Source organism: Salvelinus alpinus, chromosome 11 (assembly GCF_045679555.1).
Source record: "Salvelinus alpinus chromosome 11, SLU_Salpinus.1, whole genome shotgun sequence".
Lineage (NCBI taxonomy): Eukaryota > Metazoa > Chordata > Actinopteri > Salmoniformes > Salmonidae > Salvelinus > Salvelinus alpinus.
The window spans coordinates 74882484-74906741 of record NC_092096.1 but is presented as its reverse complement, the minus strand read 5'-3'; the positions used below and the strand labels follow the sequence as shown (position 1 = coordinate 74906741).

General features: G+C 45.0%; 1 protein-coding gene across 4 annotated transcripts in view; it reads left to right on the top strand.

The window, feature by feature from the left end:
• camta2 (calmodulin binding transcription activator 2) overlaps positions 1 to 15354 on the top strand; it is a 155298-nt gene extending 139944 nt beyond the window's left edge. For 3 of the 4 annotated variants that reach the window (XM_071334260.1, XM_071334262.1, XM_071334263.1), the window contains 7 exons: positions 2572 to 2753; positions 3779 to 3983; positions 8886 to 8957; positions 10196 to 10216; positions 11674 to 11867; positions 12938 to 13012; positions 13199 to 15354. In XM_071334260.1, the coding sequence (XP_071190361.1) occupies positions 2572 to 2753; positions 3779 to 3983; positions 8886 to 8957; positions 10196 to 10216; positions 11674 to 11867; positions 12938 to 13012; positions 13199 to 13253 (804 nt within the window). In that variant the 3' untranslated portion in view covers positions 13254 to 15354. The remainder of the gene's footprint in view (positions 1 to 2571; positions 2754 to 3778; positions 3984 to 8885; positions 8958 to 10195; positions 10217 to 11673; positions 11868 to 12937; positions 13013 to 13198) is intronic. The other variant, XM_071334261.1, reaches the window with a different exon arrangement.
• Positions 15355 to 24258: the final 8904 nt, after the last annotated feature.

Here is a 24258-nt window from a genome sequence, read left to right as displayed (position 1 = left end):
GCAGATAGCACTACTGGGTGACATTAACCTGGAGCTAACCCTGCAGATAGCACTACTGGGTGACATTAACCTGGAGCTAACTCTGCAGATAGCACTACTGGGAGACATTAACCTGGAGCTAACCCTGCAGATAGCACTACTGGGGGACATTAACCTGGAGCTAACCCTGCAGATAGCACTACTGGGGGACATTAACCTGGAGCTAACCCTGCAGATAGCACTACTGGGGGACATTAACCTGGAGCTAACCCTGCAGATAGCACTACTGGGGGACATTAACCTGGAGCTAACCCTGCAGATAGCACTACTGGGGGACATTAACCTGGAGCTAACCCTGCAGATAGCACTACTGGGAGACATTAACCTGGAGCTAACCCTGCAGATAGCACTACTGGGTGACATTAACCTGGAGCTAACCCTGCAGATAGCACTACTGGGAGACATTAACCTGGAGCTAACCCTGCAGATAGCACTACTGAGAGACATTAACCTGGAGCTAACCCTGCAGATAGCACTACTGGGTGACATTAACCTGGAGCTAACCCTGCAGATAGCACTACTGGGTGATCGGAAAAGTAGTCAATCGATCAATAATATAATAATACTTTTAGCAAAATAAATTATCTTTAATTTACAATCTGTACAAACTATGAGAATAGAAAGGTTCAGAACTTTTGAAAAATATAAATAAATAGATTGGTGTTCAAAGATAGATGGGAGGGGTTGAGTTGAGCTAAAGAGTGGGATTAAAAACAAACAGAAGATAACTATTGTAAAATACTTTGTGTCCGTAAAATGTACAGTGCCTTCGGAAAGTATTCAGACCCCTTGACTTTTTCCACATTTTGTTACGTCACAGCATCCAATCAAATTGTAGAAACATTTCAGAGATCATCAATGGAAACAGGATGCACCCGAGCTCAATTTCGAGTCTCATAACAAAGGATCTGAATAATTAAGTACATTTCTGTTTTTTATTGTTAATACATTTGCAAAAATGTAAAAAATACCCCCACAATAATATATTGTGTCATTATGGGGTATTGTGTCATTATGGGGTATTGTGTCATTATGGGGTATTGTTTCATTATGGGGTATTGTTTCATTATGGGGTATTGTGTCATTATGGGGTATTGTGTCATTATGGTGTATTGTGTCATTATGGGGTAGTGTGTCATTATGGGGTATTGAGTCATTATGGGGTATTGTGTCATTATGGGGTATTGAGTCATTATGGGGTATTGAGTCATTATCGGTTATTGAGTCATTATGGGGTATTGTGTTATTATGGGGTAATGTGTCATTATGGGGTATTGTGTCATTATGGGGTATTGAGTCATTATGGGGTATTGAGTCATTATGGGGTATTGAGTCATTATGAGGTATTGTGTCATTATGGGGTATTGTGTCATTATGGGGTATTGTGTCATTATGGGTATTGAGTCATTATGCGGTATTATGTCATTATGGGGTACTGAGTCATTATGGGGTATTGTGTCATTATGGGGTATTGAGTCATTATGGGGTATTGAGTCATTATGGGGTATTGAGTCATTATGGGGTATTGTATCATTATGGGGTATTGAGTCATTATGGGGTATTGAGTCATTATGCGGTATTGAGTCATTATGCGGTATTGAGTCATTATGGGGTATTGAGTCATTTTGGGGTATTGTTTCATTATGGGGTATTGTGTCATTATGGGGTATTGTGTCATTATGGGGTATTGAGTCATTATGGGGTATTGAGTCATTATGGGGTATTGAGTCATTATGGGGTATTGTGTCATTATGGGGTATTGAGTCATTATGCGGTATTATGTCATTATGGGTATTGAGTCATTATGCGGTATTATGTCATTATGGGGTACTGAGTCATTATGGGGTATTGTTTCATTATGGGGTATTGTGTCATTATGGGGTATTGAGTCATTATGGGGTATTGAGTCATTATGGGATATTGAGTCATTATGGGGTACTGAGTCATTATGGGGTACTGAGTCATTATGGGGTATTATGTCATTATGGGTATTGTGTCGTTATGGGGTATTGAGTCGTTATGGGGTATTGAGTCGTTATGGGGTATTGAGTCGTTATGGGGTATTGTGTCGTTATGGGGTATTGTGTCATTATGGGGTACTGAGTCATTATGGGGTATTGAGTCATTATGGGGTATTGAGTCATTATGGGGTATTGTGTCATTATGGGGTATTGAGTCATTATGGGGTATTGAGTCATTATGGGGTATTGAGTCATTATGGGGTATATATATATTTTTTTAATCCATTTTAGAATAAGGCTGTAACGTAACAAAATGCCTGAATACTTTCCGTTATATTACTCCAATTAGGGGAGTGGTGGTAGGGTTAGGGGGAAATAGATTTAAAAAATAAATATATATGTATATATATGGGGGATTGGAAATGATGCAGACAAATACATTGATGTACTCTAGTCTATCTGCAGTATTAAAGCTGACCCCCCCCATAAAAATTTTTTCAAAACATTTAGTGACTAATGTAATATTTGGGAATGTGGAACACTCCTGTTAGCATTGTCGTTTTGCCCCCAGGTTGACATGGCAACGTTAGCAGAACAGATCATCGAGGCGACTCCTGAGCGAATCAAACAAGAGGAATTGTCCAGGGGGGCGGAGTCACCGCTCAGGGAGAGGCGGGACAACACGGTGATACCCGACACCATGCCTTGGTTGGCCACTTACCTGGACACTCACACACACTCCTCTCTGTCGAGGTACACACACACACACACACACACACACACACACACACACACACACACACACACACACACACACTCCTCTCTGTCCAGGTATTTATTTTTATTTCACCTTTATTTAACCAGGTAGCCCAGTTGAGAACAAGTTCTCATTTACAACTGCGACCTGGCCAAGATAAAGCAAAGCAGTTCAACACAAACAACAACACAGAGTTACACATGGAATAAACAAACGTACAGTCAATAACACGATAGAAAAATCTATATACAGTGTGTGCAAATGTAGTAAGATTAGGGAGGTAAGGCAATAAATAGGCCATAGAGGTGAAATAATTACAATATAGCAAATTAAACACTGGAGTGATAGATGATAGATGATGATGTACAGGTAGAGATACTAGGGTGCAAAGGAGCAAAATTAATAAATAACAGTATGGGGATGAGGTAGTTGGGTGGGCTATTTACAGATGGGCTATGTACAGGTGCAGTGATCTGTGAGCTGCTCTGACAGCTGGTGCTTAAAGCTAGTGAGGGAGATATGAGACTCCAGCTTCAGAGCTGAGATAAGGCGGGGCTTTACCTTACAAAGACTTCCTACCATCTACCAATCAGCTGTTTTAGTAACCGTAGAACATAAAGACCATCTACCAATCAGCTGTTTTAGTAACCGTAGAACATAAAGACCATCTACCAATCAGCTGTTTTAGTAACCGTAGAACATAAAGACCATCTACCAATCAGCTGTTTTAGTAACCACAGCAACTTCTCGCTGTTGAAATAACTGCTGTGGAATTGTATTTTACTACTCACAGCATCCCCCCCACTATATCTGAATGAGTGTCTCTACTAGATGTCCCCCCCCCCCCCCCCCACTATACCTGAATGAGTGTCTCTGCTAGATGTGTCCCGTCCCCCCCCACTATACCTGAATGAGTGTCTCTGCTAGATGTACCCCCCCTCCCACCTCAGCACCCTGGCCCTCCAGATGTTCCACAGCATCTAACCAGCGGTGTGTGTGTGTGTGTGTGTGTGTCTACTAGATGTGTGTACCCCCCCTCCCACCTCAGTACCCTGGCCCTCCAGAGGCTGCGGCCCCCCAGTAGTGCGGCGTGGGCGGAGTTCCTGAACGCCTCGGCCAATGGGAGGATGGAGAGGGACTTTGCTCTGCTGACTCTGACAGACTCTGAGCAGAGAGAACTGTACGAGGCTGCACGCATCATCCAGAACGCCTTCAGACGATACAAGGTACACACACAATATACACACTGGAGGCAGGAGCTACGCAGACACATCCTGTGTCAGACTGCTTCATGTTCTCAGCAGGCTTAATTCAGCTTATCATCCAGCAACTGTATTGCTGACGTCAAGATGATTTAACTACTTCATCTGTCTCTCTGTTCTCTCTCTCTGTTCTCTCTCTCTGTTCTCTCTCTCTCTGTTCTCTCTCTCTGTTCTCTCTCTCTCTGTTCTCTCTCTCTGTTCTCTCTCTCTGTTCTCTCTCTCTGTTCTCTCTCTCTGTTCTCTCTCTCTCTGTTCTCTCTCTCTCTGTTCTCTCTCTCTGTTCTCTCTCTCTCTGTTCTCTCTCTCTGTTCTCTCTCTCTGTTCTCTCTCTCTCTGTTCTCTCTCTCTGTTCTCTCTCTCTGTTCTCTCTCTCTCTGTTCTCTCTCTCTGTCTCTCTCTCCCTCCATCTAAATGATCTGTTTGACCATCTAAATTATGTGGCCCCCCACCCCCGTACGGTAGATAATGTAAATATACTCCATACCTGTACGGTAGATAATGTAAATATACTCCATACATGTACAGTAGATAATGTAAATATACTCCATACCTGTACAGTAGATAATGTAAATATACTCCATACCTGTACAGTAGATAATGTAAATATACTCCATACATGTACAGTAGATAATGTAAATATACTCCATACCTGTACAGTAGATAATGTAAATATACTCCATACATGTACAGTAGATAATGTAAATATACTCCATACCTGTACAGTAGATAATGTAAATATACTCCATACCTGTACAGTAGATAATGTAAATATACTCCATACCTGTACAGTAGATAATGTAAATATACTCCATACATGTACAGTAGATAATGTAAATATACTCCATACCTGTACAGTAGATAATGTAAATATACTCCATACATGTACAGTAGATAATGTAAATATACTCCATACCTGTACAGTAGATAATGTAAATATACTCCATACATGTACAGTAGATAATGTAAATATACTCCATACCTGTACAGTAGATAATGTAAATATACTCCATACATGTACAGTAGATAATGTAAATATACTCCATACATGTACAGTAGATAATGTGAATATACTCCATACCTGTACAGTAGATAATGTGAATATACTCCATACCTGTACAGTAGATAATGTAAATATACTCCATACATGTACAGTAGATAATGTAAATATACTCCATACCTGTACAGTAGATAATGTAAATATACTCCATACCTGTACAGTAGATAATGTAAATATACTCCATACCTGTACAGTAGATAATGTAAATATACTCCATACCTGTACAGTAGATAATGTAAATATACTCCATACCTGTACAGTAGATAATGTAAATATACTCCATACCTGTACAGTAGATAATGTAAATATACTCCATACCTGTACAGTAGATAATGTAAATATACTCCATACCTGTACAGTAGATAATGTAAATATACTCCATACCTGTACAGTAGATAATGTAAATATACTCCATACCTGTACAGTAGATAATGTAAATATACTCCATACCTGTACAGTAGATAATGTAAATATACTCCATACCTGTACAGTAGATAATGTAAATATACTCCATACCTGTACAGTAGATAATGTAAATATACTCCATACCTGTACAGTAGATAATGTAAATATACTCCATACCTGTACAGTAGATAATGTAAATATACTCCATACATGTACAGTAGATAATGTAAATATACTCCATACCTGTACAGTAGATAATGTAAATATACTCCATACCTGTACAGTAGATAATGTAAATATACTCCATACCTGTACAGTAGATAATGTAAATATACTCCATACCTGTACAGTAGATAATGTAAATATACTCCATACCTGTACAGTAGATAATGTAAATATACTCCATAGCTGTACAGTAGATAATGTAAATATACTCCATACCTGTACAGTAGATCATGTAAATATACTCCATACATGTACAGTAGATAATGTCTCTAGCCCACAAGCAACTGTCAATAACTAAAATACCATTAGTAGACCTAACAGTGTTCCCTGGGGTCCTAACAGTGTTCCCTGGGGTCCTAACACTGTTCCCTGGGGGTCCTAACAGTGGGGTCCTAACAGTGTTCCCTGGGGGTCCTAACAGTGTTCCCTGGGGTCCTAACAGTGTTCCCTGGGGTCCTAACACTGTTCCCTGGGGGTCCTAACAGTGGGGTCCTAACAGTGTTCCCTGGGGGTCCTAACAGTGTTCCCTGGGGTCCTAACAGTGTTCCCTGGGGTCCTAACAGTGTTCCCTGGGGTCCTAACAGTGTTCCCTGGGGGTCCTAACAGTGGGGTCCTAACAGTGTTCCCTGGGGTCCTAACAGTGTTCCCTGGGGTCCTAACAGTGGGGTCCTAACAGTGTTCCCTGGGGTCCTAACAGTGGGGTCCTAACAGTGTTCCCTGGGGTCCTAACAGTGTTCCCTGGGGTCCTAACAGTGTTCCCTGGGGTCCTAACAGTGTTCCCTGGGGGTCCTAACAGTGGGGTCCTAACAGTGTTCCCTGGGGGTCCTAACAGTGTTCCCTGGGGTCCTAACAGTGGGGTCCTAACAGTGGGGTCCTAACAGTGTTCCCTGGGGGTCCTAACAGTGTTCCCTGGGGTCCTAACAGTGTTCCCTGGGGTCCTAACAGTGGGGTCCTAACAGTGTTCCCTGGGGTCCTAACAGTGGGGTCCTAACAGTGTTCCCTGGGGTCCTAACAGTGGGGACCTAACAGTGTTCCCTGGGGTCCTAACAGTGTTCCCTGGGGTCCTAACAGTGTTCCCTGGGGTCCTAACAGTGTTCCCTGGGGTCCTAACAGTGTTCCCTGGGGTCCTAACAGTGTTCCCTGGGGTCCACACAGTGTTCCCTGGGGGTCCTAACAGTGGGGTCCTAACAATGTTCCCTGGGGGATAAGAGCTGATCTTATTCCCTCCCTCCCTCCCTCCTAAAGCTGACCTTATTCCCTCCCTCCCTCCCTCCTAAAGCTGATCTTATTCCCTCCCTCCCTCCTAAAGCTAATCTTGTTCCCTCCCTCCCTCCCTCCCTCCCTCCCTCCCTCCCTGCCTCCCTCCCTCCTAAAGCTGATCTTATTCCCTCCCTCCCTCCCTCCTAAAGCTGATCTTATTCCCTCCCTCCCTCCCTCCTAAAGCTGATCTTATTCCCTCCCTCCCTCCCTCCTAAAGCTAATCTTGTTCCCTCCCTCCCTCCCTCCCTCCTAAAGCTGATCTTATTCCCTCCCTCCCTCCTAAAGCTAATCTTATTCCCTCCCTCCCTCCCTCCTAAAGCTAATCTTATTCCCTCCCTCCCTCCCTCCTAAAGCTAATCTTATTCCCTCCCTCCCTCCCTCCCTCCCTCCCTCCTAAAGCTGATCTTATTCCCTCCCTCCCTCCTAAAGCTGATCTTATTCCCTCCCTCCCTCCCTCCCTCCCTCCCTCCCTCCTAAAGCTAATCTTATTCCCTCCCTCCCTCCCTCCTAAAGCTAATCTTATTCCCTCCCTCCCTCCCTCCTAAAGCTGATCTTATTCCCTCCCTCCCTCCCTCCATCCTAAAGCTGATCTTATTCCCTCCCTCCCTCCCTCCTAAAGCTGATCTTATTCCCTCCCTCCCTCCCTCCCTCCTAAAGCTGATCTTATTCCCTCCCTCCCTCCCTCCCTCCTAAAGCTGATCTTATTCCCTCCCTCCCTCCCTCCCTCCCTCCCTCCCTCCCTCCCTCCCTCCCTCCTAAAGCTAATCTTATTCCCTCCCTCCCTCCCTCCTAAAGCTGATCTTATTCCCTCCCTCCCTCCCTCCCTCCCTCCCTCCCTCCCTCCCTCCCTCCTAAAGCTGATCTTATTCCCTCCCTCCCTCCTAAAGCTGATCTTATCATCTCCCTCCCTCCTAAAGCTGATCTTATTCCCTCCCTCCCTCCCTCCTAAAGCTGATCTTATTCCCTCCCTCCCTCCCTCCTAAAGCTGATCTTATTCCCTCCCTCCCTCCCTCCTAAAGCTGATCTTATTCCCTCCCTCCCTCCTAAAGCTGATCTTATTCCCTCCCTCCCTCCTAAAGCTAATCTTATTCCCTCCCTCCCTCCCTCCTAAAGCTGATCTTATTCCCTCCCTCCCTCCCTCCTAAAGCTGATCTTATTCCCTCCCTCCCTCCCTCCTAAAGCTGATCTTATTCCCTCCCTCCCTCCCTCCTAAAGCTGATCTTATTCCCTCCCTCCCTCCCTCCTAAAGCTGATCTTATTCCCTCCCTCCCTCCTAAAGCTGATCTTATTCCCTCCCTCCCTCCTAAAGCTGATCTTATTCCCTCCCTCCCTCCCTCCTAAAGCTGATCTTATTCCCTCCCTCCCTCCCTCCTAAAGCTGATCTTATTCCCTCCCTCCCTCCCTCCTAAAGCTGATCTTATTCCCTCCCTCCCTCCTAAAGCTAATCTTATTCCCTCCCTCCCTCCCTCCCTCCCTCCTAAAGCTAATCTTATTCCCTCCCTCCCTCCCTCCCTCCCTACCTCCCTACCTCCTTCCCTCCCTCCCTACCTCCCTACCTCCTTCCCTCCCTCCCTCCTAAAGTTGATCTTATTCCCTCCCTCCCTCCTAAAGCTAATCTTTTTCCCTCCCTCCCTCCCTCCCTCCCTCCTAAAGCTGATCTTATTCTCTCTCTCTCTCTGTGTCTCTCTCTGTCTCTGTGTCTCTCTCTGTCTCTGTGTTTCTCTCTCTCTCCATCCTGAAGCTGATCATATTCTCTCTCCCTCCCTCCCTCCTAAAGCTGATCTTATTATCTCTCTATCTCTGTGTCTCTCTCTGTGTGTCTCTGTCTCTCTCTCTCTCTCTCTCTCCATCCTGAAGCTGATCATATTCTCTCTCCCTCCCTCCCTGCTAAATGCTGATTTTATTTTCTCTCTGTCCAGGGTCGGAGGTTGAAGGAACAGCAGGACATGGCAGCAGCTGTCATCCAACGATGCTACAGGAAGTACAAGCAGGTAGAGACACGCCCCTTTACCCAGCACACACTTCTTCACCTCCAAACCCCAGAGGTCAACACCTTGGAGACCAGCCTGATCTCTAACCCCTGTCCTCTGACCGGAGAGGAGGCAGAGTCGCTGTCCTGTTGCATGTAGTTGTGACATGCTGTGTGTCTCTTGGTGCAGCCAACAAAACAACACTAATACTCCTCTCTCTTTGTCCTTTCATCTGCCATCTCTCTTTCTCCACTCCCCCTTCCCTCTCCATCTCTCTCTCTTTCTCCACTCCCCCTTCCCTCTCCATCTCTCTCTCTCTCTCTCTCTCTCTCTCTTTGTCCTTTCATCTACCATCTCTGTCTTTCTCCACGCCTCCTTCCCTCTCCATCTCTCTCTCTTTCTCCACTCCCCCTTCCCTCTCCATCTCTCTCTCTTTCTCCACTCCCCCTTCCCTCTTCATCTCTCTCTCTTTCTCCACTCCCCCTTCCCTCTCCATCTCTCTCTCTTTCTCCACTCCCCCTTCCCTCTCCATCTCTCTCTCTTTCTCCACTCCCCCTTCCCTCTCCATCTCTCTCTCTTTCTCCACTCCCCCTTCCCTCTCCATCTCTCTCTCTTTCTCCACTCCCCCTTCCCTCTCCATCTCTCTCTCTCTCTCTCTCTCTCTCTCTCTCTCTCTCTCTCTCTCTCTCTCTCTCTCTTTGTCCTTTCATCTACCATCTCTGTCTTTCTCCACGCCTCCTTCCCTCTCCATCTCTCTCTCTCTCTTTCTCCACTCCCCCTTCCCTCTCCATCCCTCCATCTCTCTTTCTCTCTCTCTCTCTCTCTCTCTCTCTCTCTCTCTCTCTTTGTCCTTTCATCTACCATATCTCTCTCTTTCTCTCTCTCTCTCTCTTCCTCCACTCCCCCTTCCCTCTCTTTCTCCACTCCACCTTCCCTCTCCATCCCTCCATCTCTCTCTCTCTCTCTCTCTCTCTCTCTTTGTCCTCCCATCTACCATATCTCTCTCTCTCCACGCCACCTTCCCTCTCCATCTCTCTCTCTCTTTGTCCTCCCATCTACCATATCTCTCTCTCTCCACTCCCCCTTCCCTCTCCATCTCTCTCTCTCTCTTTGTCCTCCCATCTACCATATCTCTCTTTCTCCACGCCACCTTCCCTCTCCATCCCTCCATCTCTCTCTCTCCATCCCTCCATCCCTCCATCTCTCTCTCTCCATCCCTCCCTCTCCATCTCTCTCTCTCTCTGATATTATCATGCTAGCTAACATGGATAGCTCTGAAGGTAACGTGTCTAACCTCTGATTGTTTCTACTGTCATTCACTAAAGGCTTTGTGTAGAGGAGTGGAACCTGTGTGGGTATGTGCTTTAGAGTGAAAGAGGAGTGTGTGGAACCTGTGTGGGTATGTGCTTTAGAGTGAAAGAGGAGTGTGTGGAACCTGTGTGGGTATGTGCTTTAGAGTGAAAGAGGAGTGTGTGGAACCTGTGTGGGTATGTGCTTTAGAGTGAAAGAGGAGTGTGTGGAACCTGTGTGGGTATGTGCTTTAGAGTGAAAGAGGAGTGTGTGGAACCTGTGTGGGTATGTGCTTTAGAGTGAAAGAGGAGTGTGTGGAACCTGTGTGGGTATGTGCTTTAGAGTGAAAGAGGAGTGTGTGGAACCTGTGTGGGTATGTGCTTTAGAGTGAAAGAGGAGTGTGTGGAACCTGTGTGTGTATGTGCTTTAGAGTGAAAGAGGAGTGTGTGGAACCTGTGTGGGTATGTGCTTTAGAGTGAAAGAGGAGTGTGTGGAACCTGTGTGGGTATGTGCTTTAGAGTGAAAGAGGAGTGTGTGGAACCTGTGTGGGTATGTGCTTTAGAGTGAAAGAGGAGTGTGTGGAACCTGTGTGGGTATGTGCTTTAGAGTGAAAGAGGAGTGTGTGGAACCTGTGTGGGTATGTGCTTTAGAGTGAAAGAGGAGTGTGTGGAACCTGTGTGGGTATGTGCTTTAGAGTGAAAGAGGAGTGTGTGGAACCTGTGTGGGTATGTGCTTTAGAGTGAAAGAGGAGTGTGTGGAACCTGTGTGGGTATGTGCTTTAGAGTGAAAGAGGAGTGTGTGGAACCTGTGTGGGTATGTGCTTTAGAGTGAAAGAGGAGTGTGTGGAACCTGTGTGGGTATGTGCTTTAGAGTGAAAGAGGAGTGTGTGGAACCTGTGTGGGTATGTGCTTTAGAGTGAAAGAGGAGTGTGTGGAACCTGTGTGGGTATGTGCTTTAGAGTGAAAGAGGAGTGTGTGGAACCTGTGTGGGTATGTGCTTTAGAGTGAAAGAGGAGTGTGTGGAACCTGTGTGGGTATGTGCTTTAGAGTGAAAGAGGAGTGTGCTGTGCCCTTACATGTATGTTTATATGTGTACAATAAGATGTGTAACTCTTCCCCTCCCTCCCTCCCCCTCTCCTCTCCTCTCCTCTCCCTCTCCTCCCTCCCTCCCTCTCCCCTCTCCCTCTCCTCTCATCCCCCACTCCTCTCCCTCTCCCCCTCTCTCCCTCCCTCTCCTCCCCTCTCCTCCCTCCCTCTCCTCTCATCCTCACTCCTCTCCCTCTCCCCCTCTCTGTCCCTCCCTCTCCTCCCTCTCTTCTCTCCCTCTCCTCTCATCCCCCTCCCTCCCTCCCTCTCCTCTCTCCCTCTCCTCCCTCTCTTCTCTCCCTCTCCTCCCTCCCTCCCTCCCTCCCTCCCTCCCTCTCTCCTCTCCTCCTCTCCTCTTGTAGTATGCTCTGTATAAAAGGATGACTCAGGCAGCGATACTGATCCAGTCCAAGTTCCGTAGTTACTATGAGCAGAAGAAATTCCAGCAGTCTAGACGTGCTGCGGTTCTGATCCAACAGTACTACCGCAGCTACAAGGAGTATGAACGCCTCAAACAGGGACCAAGAGGGTCCGGATCACACAACCCAAAACTGAAGTAGGTGGTAACAGCTCGGGAAACCAGCATCTTAACCATGAGGCAAAAAGGTGCTTCCCTATTGGTACGAAGGGCTTAGTTTATAGTTTAAAATGTCCAGCCCACATGGGATTATAAAACACTGTCTTCATAGATTATAGTTTAAAATGTCCAGCCCAGATGGGATTATAAAACACTGTCTTCATAGATTATAGTTTAAATGGTCCAGCCCACATGGGATTATAAAACACTGTGTTTATAATTTAAAATGTCCAGCCCACATGGGATTACAAAACATTGTATTCATAGTTTATAGTGTAAAATGTCCAGCCCACATGGGATTATAAAACACTGTATTCATAGTTTATAGTTTAAAATGCCCAGCCCACATGGGAATATAAAACACTGTATTCATAGTTTATATTTTAAAATGTCCAGCCCACATGGGATTATAAAACACGGTATTCATAGTTTATAGTTTAAAATGTCCGGCCCACTTGGGATTATAAAACACTGTATACATAGTTTATATTTTAAAATGTCCAGCCCACTTGGGATTATAAAACACTGTACAGTAATCCCTCGTTTATCGCGGGGGTTACGTTCCGAAAATGACCCGCGATAAGTGAAATCCGCGAAATAGAAAAGTTTTTTTTTTTTTACAATTAGCAACTATTACATGTATACAAATACAGTGACTCACGTGTAGGCCGTTTCGTCGACATTATGGGTTTAGGAGATGTTCGAAATTACAAGATAATTTGGCCAACTTAATGTAAATTTGCCAAGCTGTTTTATGTACGTACACATAACTGCACGAGACGACAAAATGATAGCACAATTCGTAGCATGTTTTGATACAAGAAGCGGGAGTGAGTTTTTAGCGAATCAGAATGCAGAGCACAATGCACCAAAAAAAAAAAAAAATGCATTATGAAAATCCGCGAAATAGCGAATCCGCGATAAGTGAACCGCGAAGTGGCGAGGGATCACTGTATTCATAGTTTATAGTTTAAAATGTCCAGAGAAAGGTTGTAAAATGTTTTATATTTAATGTATTTATTTTTCCTAATGTCTTTCTGTCCCTTCAGGGGTTCCTTCCTGACTAAGAAGCAGGACCAGGCTGCCAGGAAGATCATGAGATTCCTACGACGATGCCGTCACCGGTCAGTGACCTCACAGCGATGTCACAGTGATATCAATGTTATCAGAGAGAAATCATTGTTGGGAGTTCAGAATATAGTCACTTTTTAATGTTACTGAATGTTCTTTCTCTCTTCCCTCTCTTCTCTCTCTCTCTCCACTTCCTCTTTCTCCCCCTTTCTCCTTCTCCACCTCTTCCCTCCTTCCAGGATTAAAGAGTTGAAACAGACTAAGGAGTTAGAGAGGAGAGGGCTTACCACCTAACTCCTCCTTTTACTCCTCCTTCATCCTGCTATCTGCCACAGGAGAGAGGGATGACTGATGGAGAAGAGAGAGGCATGTCTGCCCTCCTCCCTTTATTCTCTCCCTCCCTCCGCTGGGGTCGCTCATCACCCCATCCAGCTGTATGCCTCTGTCACTCCTCCTCTCATCCTCCTGTTCTCCTCTATTCCTCTCATCCTCCTGTTCTCCTCTCCTCCTCTCATCCTCCTGTTCTCCTCTCCTCCTCCTCTCTTCCTCCTGTTCTCCTCTATTCCTCCTCTCCTCCTCTCTTCCTCCTGTACTCCTCTCCTCTCCTCCTCTCATCCTCCTCTCCTCCTCTCTTCCTCCTCTACTCCTCTCCTCTCATCCTCCTGTACTCCTCTCCTCCTCTTCATCCCTCTCTCATGATGAAGTCATGCTACTTCTGCAAGAATGCAGACTGCGACGGGATGGAGAGAGAGACTCCTGCCTTAACCCCTGTTCCGCTGCGGAGAGGAGGGGGGACCTGCCTGAATCTGTTCATTCTTTATTTGAACATGTTTTTAAAATCTATTTCTGGGCAAAACAAGACAACTGCAGCTTCTAACTGAATGTATGGAACGTAAATATATATATATATATACACATATACAGTGGGGAGAACAAGTATTTGATACACTGCCGATGTTGCAGGTTTTCCTACTTACAAAGCATGTAGAGGTCTGTAATTTTTATCATAGGTACACTTCAACTGTGAGAGACGGAATCTAAAACAAAAATCCAGGAAATCACATTGTATGATTTTTAAGGAAATTATTTGCATTTTATTGCATGACATAAGTATTTGATACATCAGAAAAGCAGAACTTAATATTTGGTACAGAAACCTTTGTTTGCAATTACAGAGATCATACGTTTCCTGTAGTTCTTGACCAGGTTTGCACACACTGCAGCAGGGATTTTGGCCCACTCCTCCATACAGACCTTCTCCAGATCCTTCAGGTTTCGGGGCTGTCGCTGGGCAATACGGACTTTCAGCTCCCTCCAAAGATATTCTATTGGGTTCAGGTCTGGAGACTGGCTAGGCCACTCCAAGACCTTGAGATGCTTCTTACAGAGCCACTCCTTAGTTGCCCTGGCTGTGTGTTTCGGGTCGTTGTCTTGCTGGAAGACCCAGCCACGACCCATCTTCAATGCTCTTACTGAGGGAAGGAGGTTGTTGGCCAAGATCTCGCGATACATGGCCCCATCCATCCTCCCCTCAATACGGTGCAGTCGTCCTGTCCCCTTTGCAGAAAAGCATCCCCAAAGAATGATGTTTCCACCTCCATGCTTCACGGTTGGGATGGTGTTCTTAGAGTTGTACTCATCCTTCTTCTTCCTCCAAACACGGCGAGTGGAGTTTAGACCAAAAAGCTCTATTTTTGTCTCATCAGACCACATGACCTTCTCCCATTCCTCCTCTGGATCATCCAGATGGTCATTGGCAAACTTCAGACAGGCCTGGACATGCACTGGCTTAAGCAGGGGGACCTTGCGTGCGCTGCAGGATTTTAATCCATGACGGCGTAGTGTGTTACTAATGGTTTTCTTTGAGACTGTGGTCCCAGCTCTCTTCAGGTCATTGACCAGATCCTGCCGTGTAGTTCTGGGCTGATCCCTCACCTTCCTCATGATCATTGATGCCCCACGAGGTGAGATCTTGCATGGAGCCCCAGACCGAGGGTGATTGACCGTCAACTTCAACTTCTTCCATTTTCTAATAATTGCGCCAACAGTTGTTGCCTTCTCACCAAGCTGCTTGCCTATTGTCCTGTAGCCCATCCCAGCCTTGTGCAGGTCTACAATTTTATCCCTGATGTCCTTACACAGCTCTCTGGTCTTGGCCATTGTGGAGAGGTTGGAATCTGTTTGATTGAGTGTGTGGACAGGTGTCTTTTATACAGGTAACGAGTTCAAACAGGTGCAGTTAATACAGGTAATGAGTGGAGAACAGGAGGGCTTCTTAAAGAAAAACTAACAGGTCTGTGAGAGCCGGAATTCTTACTGGTTGGTAGGTGATCAAATACTTATGTCATGCAATAAAATGCAAATTAATTACTTAAAAATCATACAATGTGATTTTCTGGATTTTTGTTTTAGATTCCGTCTCTCACAGTTGAAGTGTACCTATGATAAAAATGACAGACCTCTACATGCTTTGTAAGTAGGAAAACCTGCAAAATCGGCAGTGTATCAAATACTTGTTCTCCCCACTGTATATTCTACAGATATCAAATACTACATGTCACTGCTTTTGTGTTATTCATTGGGGCAGGTATTGTACGTGTATGAAGTGATAGCCACTGAGACAGTAGGACTGAACAGAACACTTAAAGTCTTAAAACAGGGAGATATCCTCACCCTAACTAACTAACCACCTTTACACACAACTAGATGGGTTGGTATAGAACCTCTATAGAATGGCATTACAACCATGTACATGTAGATAGAACCAGAACCATTATAGATCCAGACCACCTAGAGAGAAACCACCTCATGTTAGTGTAGATAGAACCAGTATAGATCTAGACCACCTAGAGAGAAACCACCTCATGTTAGTGTAGATAGAACCAGTATAGATCTAGACCACCTAGAGAGAAACCACCTCATGTTGGTGTAGATAGAACCAGTATAGATCTAGACCACCTAGAGAGAAACCACCTCATGTTAATGTAGATAGAACCAGTATAGATCCAGACCACCTAGAGAGAAACCACCTCATGTTAATGTAGATAGAACCAGTATAGATCTAGACCACCTAGAGAGAAACCTCATGTTAGTGTAGATAGAACCAGTATAGATCTAGACCACCTAGAGAGAAACCACCAGGTATCCCAAAGTCTTAAAGAAACGAACCAACCAATCAACTGACTGAGACCGTTTTACTAACTAGTCAGTTATAGAAGCTAGGAGGGGTTTGATGATAATGAAGACAGTAAGGTTTCAGGTTGTGTTGTAAGAGCATTATAGGTTGGTTGCTGTAACGTTGCAGGGTGGTTGTAGGAGGGTTTGGTCTGCAAGAGACTAAACTTCCTGATCCTTTACATTATCAGGGTTAGAGGTCAGGCTAACACAACGTCCTTAACTCATCCTTTACTCTGTCAGAGGCAAGGGTTAAAGGTTAGAGGTCAGGCTGACACAACGTCCTTAACTCATCCTTTACACTGTCAGAGTCAGGGGTTAAAGGTCAGGGGTTAGAGATCAGGGATTGAGCACAATAATCAGAATATTAAATATGTTTGTGTCTAAGGAGATCAAATGTTAATTTGACTGATTTTGAAAAATGCAGTGTCTTCAAACCCTTCTGACGGACAACGCAGAAAGATGTTTACCAACACACAATTATTACACACACTGGTGTATACACTGATTACATGTATTCATGGTTTATAAACTGTATTCATGGTTTATAAACTGTATTCATGGTTTATAAACTGTGTTCATAGTTTATAAACTGTTCATGTATTAATGGTTTATAACACACTAACTAACAGTTCATAAACACTCTACGGCGGTAATAACGCTTAATACTCATTTTTACTATTGCACTCTATTAGAACCTACCAACTCTGAAAGAGAAAACCAAACCAACTGTAGACGTTATAGAAGGTACTGTCTGACTGGGCTTGGTTTAGGTGTACATACTGTAACATACGATGCCGTCTGGTTGAAGAATCATATTATGTCCTTTATGAGATCTCTCTGCTTGCTTGACTGATGAACCTTGGGCTGTTCCCAATGGGCCCCTATTCACTATGTAGTACACTACCCTTAGGGCTCTGGTCTAAAGTAGTGCACTACCCATAGGGCTCTGGTCTAAAGTAGTGCACTACCCACAGGGCTCTGGTCTAAAGTAGTGCACTACCTATAGGGCTCTGGTCTAAAGTAGTGCACTACCCATATGGCTCTGGTCTAAAGTAGTGCACTACCCACAGGGCTCTGGTCTAAAGTAGTGCACTACCCATATGGCTCTGGTCTAAAGTAGTGCACTACCCTTAGGGCTCTGGTCTAAAGTAGTGCACTACCCATACGGCTCTGGTCTAAAGTAGTGCACTACCCATAGGGCTCTGGTCTAAAGTAGTGCACTACCCTTAGGGCTCTGGTCTAAAGTAGTGCACTACCCATAGGACTCTGGTCTAAAGTAGTGCACTACCCATAGGGCTCTGGTCTAAAGTAGTGCACTACCCTTAGGGCTCTGGTCTAAAGTAGTGCACTATATAGGGAATAGGGTGCCATTTGGGACGTATTTTCTGATGTGTTGTTTACTGTAGTGGACCCTATATAGCAGTGCACTACTTCAACCAGAGCTTTCTATAAATAGGGAACAGGGAGTCATTGGAGATGCGGCCCGTGGTTTCACATTATCTTACTACTGGGTGTCCCAATAGCTCCCTGTTCACTATACTAGTGCACTATGTAGGGAATAGGGGACCCAGCTATGAGATTATTACTACTGGTGTTATGTTAATATATTAAATGACTGAGTTGATTTATTTTGCATGAGTTTGTAACAGTTTTTACATTTTCAAAACTTTTCAAAAATATTATGAAGTATTAAAAAGATTACGTGTCTATTTTTCTGTTTTTTTCTGCTGGTGTTTGAGTATTAAATGTTTATTTATGAATATGATGATTATTCTAATTTAAGACATTTATTGATCTGTGGTTTGTTATTTTATTGCAGCCCAAATGGCTCCCTATTCCCTATATAGGGCACTACTTTAGATCAGGACCCATAGGGATGTGGTTAAAAGTAAGGCACTCCTTTAGATCAGGACCTATAGGGATGTGGTTAAAAGTAGGGCACTCCTTTAGATCAGGACCCATAGGGATGTGGTTAAAAGTAGGGCACTCCTTTAGATCAGGGCCCATAGGGATGTGGTTAAAAGTAGGGCACTCCTTTAGATCAGGACCCATAGGGATGTGGTTAAAAGTAGGGCACTCCTTTAGATCAGGACCCATAGGGATGTGGTTAAAAGTAGGGCACTCCTTTAGATCAGGGCCCATAGGGATGTGGTTAAAAGTAGGGCACTACTTTAGATCAGGTCCCATAGGGATGTGGTTAAAAGTAGGGCACTACTTTAGATCAGGGCCCATAGGGATGTGGTTAAAAGTAGGGCACTCCTTTAGATCAGGACCCATAGGGATGTGGTTAAAAGTAGGGCACTACTTTAGATCAGGACCCATAGGGATGTGGTTAAAAGTAGGGCACTCCTTTATATCAGGACCCATAGGGATGTGGTTAAAAGTAGGGCACTACTTTAGATCAGGACCCATAGGGATGTGGTTAAAAGTAGGGCACTACTTTAGATCAGGACCCATAGGGATGTGGTTAAAAGTAGGGCACTCCTTTAGATCAGGACCCATAGGGATGTGGTTAAAAGTAGGGCACTACTTTAGATCAGGACCCATAGGGATGTGGTTAAAAGTAGGGCACTCCTTTAGATCAGGGCCCATAGGGATGTGGTTAAAAGTAGGGCACTCCTTTAGATCAGGACCCATAGGGATGTGGTTAAAAGTAGGGCACTACTTTAGATCAGGGCCCATAGGGATGTGGTTAAAAGTAGGGCACTCCTTTAGATCAGGGCCCATAGGGATGTGGTTAAAAGTAGGGCACTACTTTAGATCAGGGCCCATAGGGATGTGGTTAAAAGTAGGGCACTACTTTAGATCAGGGCCCATAGGGATGTGGTTAAAAGTAGGGCACTCCTTTAGATCAGGACCCATAGGGATGTGGTTAAAAGTAGGGCACTACTTTAGATCAGGACCCATAGGGATGTGGTTAAAAGTAGGGCACTACTTTAGATCAGGACCCATAGGGATGTGGTTAAAAGTAGGGCACTACTTTAGATCAGGGCCCATAGGGATGTGGTTAAAAGTAGGGCACTCCTTTAGATCAGGACCCATAGGGATGTGGTTAAAAGTAGGGCACTACTTTAGATCAGGACCCATAGGGATGTGGTTAACAAGTAAAGCACTCCTTTATATCAGGACCCATAGGGATGTGGTTAAAAGTAGGGCACTACTTTAGATCAGGACCCATAGGGATGTGGTTAAAAGTAGGGCACTACTTTAGATCAGGGCCCATAGGGATGTGGTTAAAAGTAGGGCACTACTTTAGATCAGGGCCCATAGGGATGTGGTTAAAAGTAGGGCACTACTTTAGATCAGGACCCATAGGGATGTGGTTAAAAGTAGGGCACTACTTTAGATCAGGACCCATAGGGATGTGGTTAAAAGTAGGGCACTACTTTAGATCAGGACCCATAGGGATGTGGTTAAAAGTAGGGCACTACTTTAGATCAGGACCCATAGGGATGTGGTTAAAAGTAGGGCACTACTTTAGATCAGGACCCCATAGGGATGTGGTTAAAAGTAGGCCACTCCTTTAGATCAGGACCCATAGGGATGTGGTTAAAAGTAGGGCACTACTTTAGATCAGGTCCCATAGGGATGTGGTTAAAAGTAGGGCACTACTTTAGATCAGGGCCCATAGGGATGTGGTTAAAAGTAGGGCACTACTTTAGATCAGGACCCATAGGGATGTGGTTAAAAGTAGGGCACTCCTTTAGATCAGGACCCATAGGGATGTGGTTAAAAGTAGGGCACTACTTTAGATCAGGACCCATAGGGATGTGGTTAAAAGTAGGGCACTACTTTAGATCAGGACCCATAGGGATGTGGTTAAAAGTAGGGCACTACTTTAGATCAGGACCCATAGGGATGTGGTTAAAAGTAGGGCACTACTTTAGATCAGGACCCATAGGGATGTGGTTAAAAGTAGGGCACTACTTTAGATCAGGACCCATAGGGATGTGGTTAAAAGTAGGGCACTCCTTTAGATCAGGACCCATAGGGATGTGGTTAAAAGTAGGGCACTCCTTTAGATCAGGGCCCATAGGGATGTGGTTAAAAGTAGGGCACTACTTTAGATCAGGACCCATAGGGATGTGGTTAAAAGTAGGGCACTACTTTAGATCAGGGCCCATAGGGATGTGGTTAAAAGTAGGGCACTCCTTTAGATCAGGACCCATAGGGATGTGGTTAAAAGTAGGGCACTACTTTAGATCAGGGCCCATAGGGATGTGGTTAAAAGTAGGGCACTCCTTTAGATCAGGGCCCATAGGGATGTGGTTAAAAGTAGGGCACTACTTTAGATCAGGGCCCATAGGGATGTGGTTAAAAGTAGGGCACTACTTTAGATCAGGGCCCATAGGGATGTGGTTAAAAGTAGGGCACTCCTTTAGATCAGGACCCATAGGGATGTGGTTAAAAGTAGGGCACTACTTTAGATCAGGACCCATAGGGATGTGGTTAAAAGTAGGGCACTACTTTAGATCAGGACCCATAGGGATGTGGTTAAAAGTAGGGCACTACTTTAGATCAGGGCCCATAGGGATGTGGTTAAAAGTAGGGCACTACTTTAGATCAGGACCCATAGGGATGTGGTTAAAAGTAGGGCACTACTTTAGATCAGGACCCATAGGGATGTGGTTAAAAGTAGGGCACTACTTTAGATCAGGACCCATAGGGATGTGGTTAAAAGTAGGGCACTACTTTAGATCAGGACCCATAGGGATGTGGTTAAAAGTAGGGCACTACTTTAGATCAGGACCCCATAGGGATGTGGTTAAAAGTAGGCCACTCCTTTAGATCAGGACCCATAGGGATGTGGTTAAAAGTAGGGCACTACTTTAGATCAGGTCCCATAGGGATGTGGTTAAAAGTAGGGCACTACTTTAGATCAGGGCCCATAGGGATGTGGTTAAAAGTAGGGCACTACTTTAGATCAGGACCCATAGGGATGTGGTTAAAAGTAGGGCTCTCCTTTAGATCAGGACCCATAGGGATGTGGTTAAAAGTAGGGCACTACTTTAGATCAGGACCCATAGGGATGTGGTTAAAAGTAGGGCACTACTTTAGATCAGGACCCATAGGGATGTGGTTAAAAGTAGGGCACTACTTTAGATCAGGACCCATAGGGATGTGGTTAAAAGTAGGGCACTACTTTAGATCAGGACCCATAGGGATGTGGTTAAAAGTAGGGCACTACTTTAGATCAGGACCCATAGGGATGTGGTTAAAAGTAGGGCACTACTTTAGATCAGGACCCATAGGGATGTGGTTAAAAGTAGGGCACTACTTTAGATCAGGGCCCATAGGGATGTGGTTAAAAGTAGGGCACTCCTTTAGATCAGGACCCATAGGGATGTGGTTAAAAGTAGGGCACTACTTTAGATCAGGACCCATAGGGATGTGGTTAAAAGTAGGGCACTACTTTAGATCAGGGCCCATAGGGATGTGGTTAAAAGTAGGGCACTACTTTAGATCAGGGCCCATAGGGATGTGGTTAAAAGTAGGGCACTACTTTAGATCAGGGCCCATAGGGATGTGGTTAAAAGTAGGGCACTACTTTAGATCAGGACCCATAGGGATGTGGTTAAAAGTAGGGCACTACTTTAGATCAGGACCCATAGGGATGTGGTTAAAAGTAGGGCACTACTTTAGATCAGGACCCATAGGGATGTGGTTAAAAGTAGGGCACTACTTTAGATCAGGGCCCATAGGGATGTGGTTAAAAGTAGGGCACTACTTTAGATCAGGACCCCATAGGGATGTGGTTAAAAGTAGGCCACTCCTTTAGATCAGGACCCATAGGGATGTGGTTAAAAGTGGGGCACTACTTTAGATCAGGTCCCATAGGGATGTGGTTAAAAGTAGGGCACTACTTTAGATCAGGGCCCATAGGGATGTGGTTAAAAGTAGGGCACTACTTTAGATCAGGACCCATAGGGATGTGGTTAAAAGTAGGGCACTCCTTTAGATCAGGACCCATAGGGATGTGGTTAAAAGTAGGGCACTACTTTAGATCAGGACCCATAGGGATGTGGTTAAAAGTAGGGCACTACTTTAGATCAGGACCCATAGGGATGTGGTTAAAAGTAGGGCACTACTTTAGATCAGGACCCATAGGGATGTGGTTAAAAGTAGGGCACTACTTTAGATCAGGACCCATAGGGATGTGGTTAAAAGTAGGGCACTACTTTAGATCAGGACCCATAGGGATGTGGTTAAAAGTAGGGCACTACTTTAGATCAGGACCCATAGGGATGTGGTTAAAAGTAGGGCACTACTTTAGATCAGGGCCCATAGGGATGTGGTTAAAAGTAGGGCACTCCTTTAGATCAGGACCCATAGGGATGTGGTTAAAAGTAGGGCACTCCTTTAGATCAGGACCCATAGGGATGTGGTTAAAAGTAGGGCACTACTTTAGATCAGGACCCATAGGGATGTGGTTAAAAGTAGGGCACTACTTTAGATCAGGGCCCATAGGGATGTGGTTAAAAGTAGGGCACTCCTTTAGATCAGGGCCCATAGGGATGTGGTTAAAAGTAGGGCACTACTTTAGATCAGGGCCCATAGGGATGTGGTTAAAAGTAGGGCACTACTTTAGATCAGGGCCCATAGGGATGTAGTTAAAAGTAGGGCACTCCTCTAGATCAGGACCCATAGGGATGTGGTTAAAAGTAGGGCACTACTTTAGATCAGGGCCCATAGGGATGTGGTTAAAAGTAGGGCACTACTTTAGATCAGGGCCCATAGGGATGTGGTTAAAAGTAGGGCACTACTTTAGATCAGGACCCATAGGGATGTGGTTAAAAGTAGGGCACTACTTTAGATCAGGGCCCATAGGGATGTGGTTAAAAGTAGGGCACTACTTTAGATCAGGACCCATAGGGATGTGGTTAAAAGTAGGGCACTACTTTAGATCAGGGCCCATAGGGATGTGGTTAAAAGTAGGGCACTACTTTAGATCAGGGCCCATAGGGATGTGGTTAAAAGTAGGGCACTACTTTAGATCAGGGCCCATAGGGATGTAGTTAAAAGTAGGGCACTCCTCTAGATCAGGACCCATAGGGATGTGGTTAAAAGTAGGGCACTACTTTAGATCAGGGCCCATAGGGATGTGGTTAAAAGTAGGGCACTACTTTAGATCAGGGCCCATAGGGATGTGGTTAAAAGTAGGGCACTACTTTAGATCAGGGCCCATAGGGATGTGGTTAAAAGTAGGGCACTACTTTAGATCAGGGCCCATAGGGATGTGGTTAAAAGTAGGGCACTCCTCTAGATCAGGACCCATAGGGATGTGGTTAAAAGTAGGGCACTACTTTAGATCAGGGCCCATAGGGATGTGGTTAAAAGTAGGGCACTACTTTAGATCAGGGCCCATAGGGATGTGGTTAAAAGTAGGGCACTCCTCTAGATCAGGACCCATAGGGATGTGGTTAAAAGTAGGGCACTACTTTAGATCAGGGCCCATAGGGATGTGGTTAAAAGTAGGGCACTCCTCTAGATCAGGGCCCATAGGGATGTGGTTAAAAGTAGGGCACTACTTTAGATCAGGACCCATAGGGGTGTGGTTAAAAGTAGGGCACTCCTTTAGATCAGGACCCATAGGGATGTGGTTAAAAGTAGGGCACTCCTTTAGATCAGGACCCATAGGGATGTGGTTAAAAGTAGGGCACTCCTTTAGATCAGGGCCCATAGGGATGTGGTTAAAAGTAGGGCACTACTTTAGATCAGGACCCATAGGGATGTGGTTAAAAGTAGGGCACTACTTTAGATCAGGGCCCATAGGGATGTGGTTAAAAGTAGGGCACTACTTTAGATCAGGGCCCATAGGGATGTGGTTAAAAGTAGGGCACTCCTCTAGATCAGGACCCATAGGGATGTGGTTAAAAGTAGGGCACTACTTTAGATCAGGGCCCATAGGGATGTGGTTAAAAGTAGGGCACTACTTTAGATCAGGGCCCATAGGGATGTGGTTAAAAGTAGGGCACTCCTCTAGATCAGGACCCATAGGGATGTGGTTAAAAGTAGGGCACTACTTTAGATCAGGGCCCATAGGGATGTGGTTAAAAGTAGGGCACTCCTCTAGATCAGGGCCCATAGGGATGTGGTTAAAAGTAGGGCACTACTTTAGATC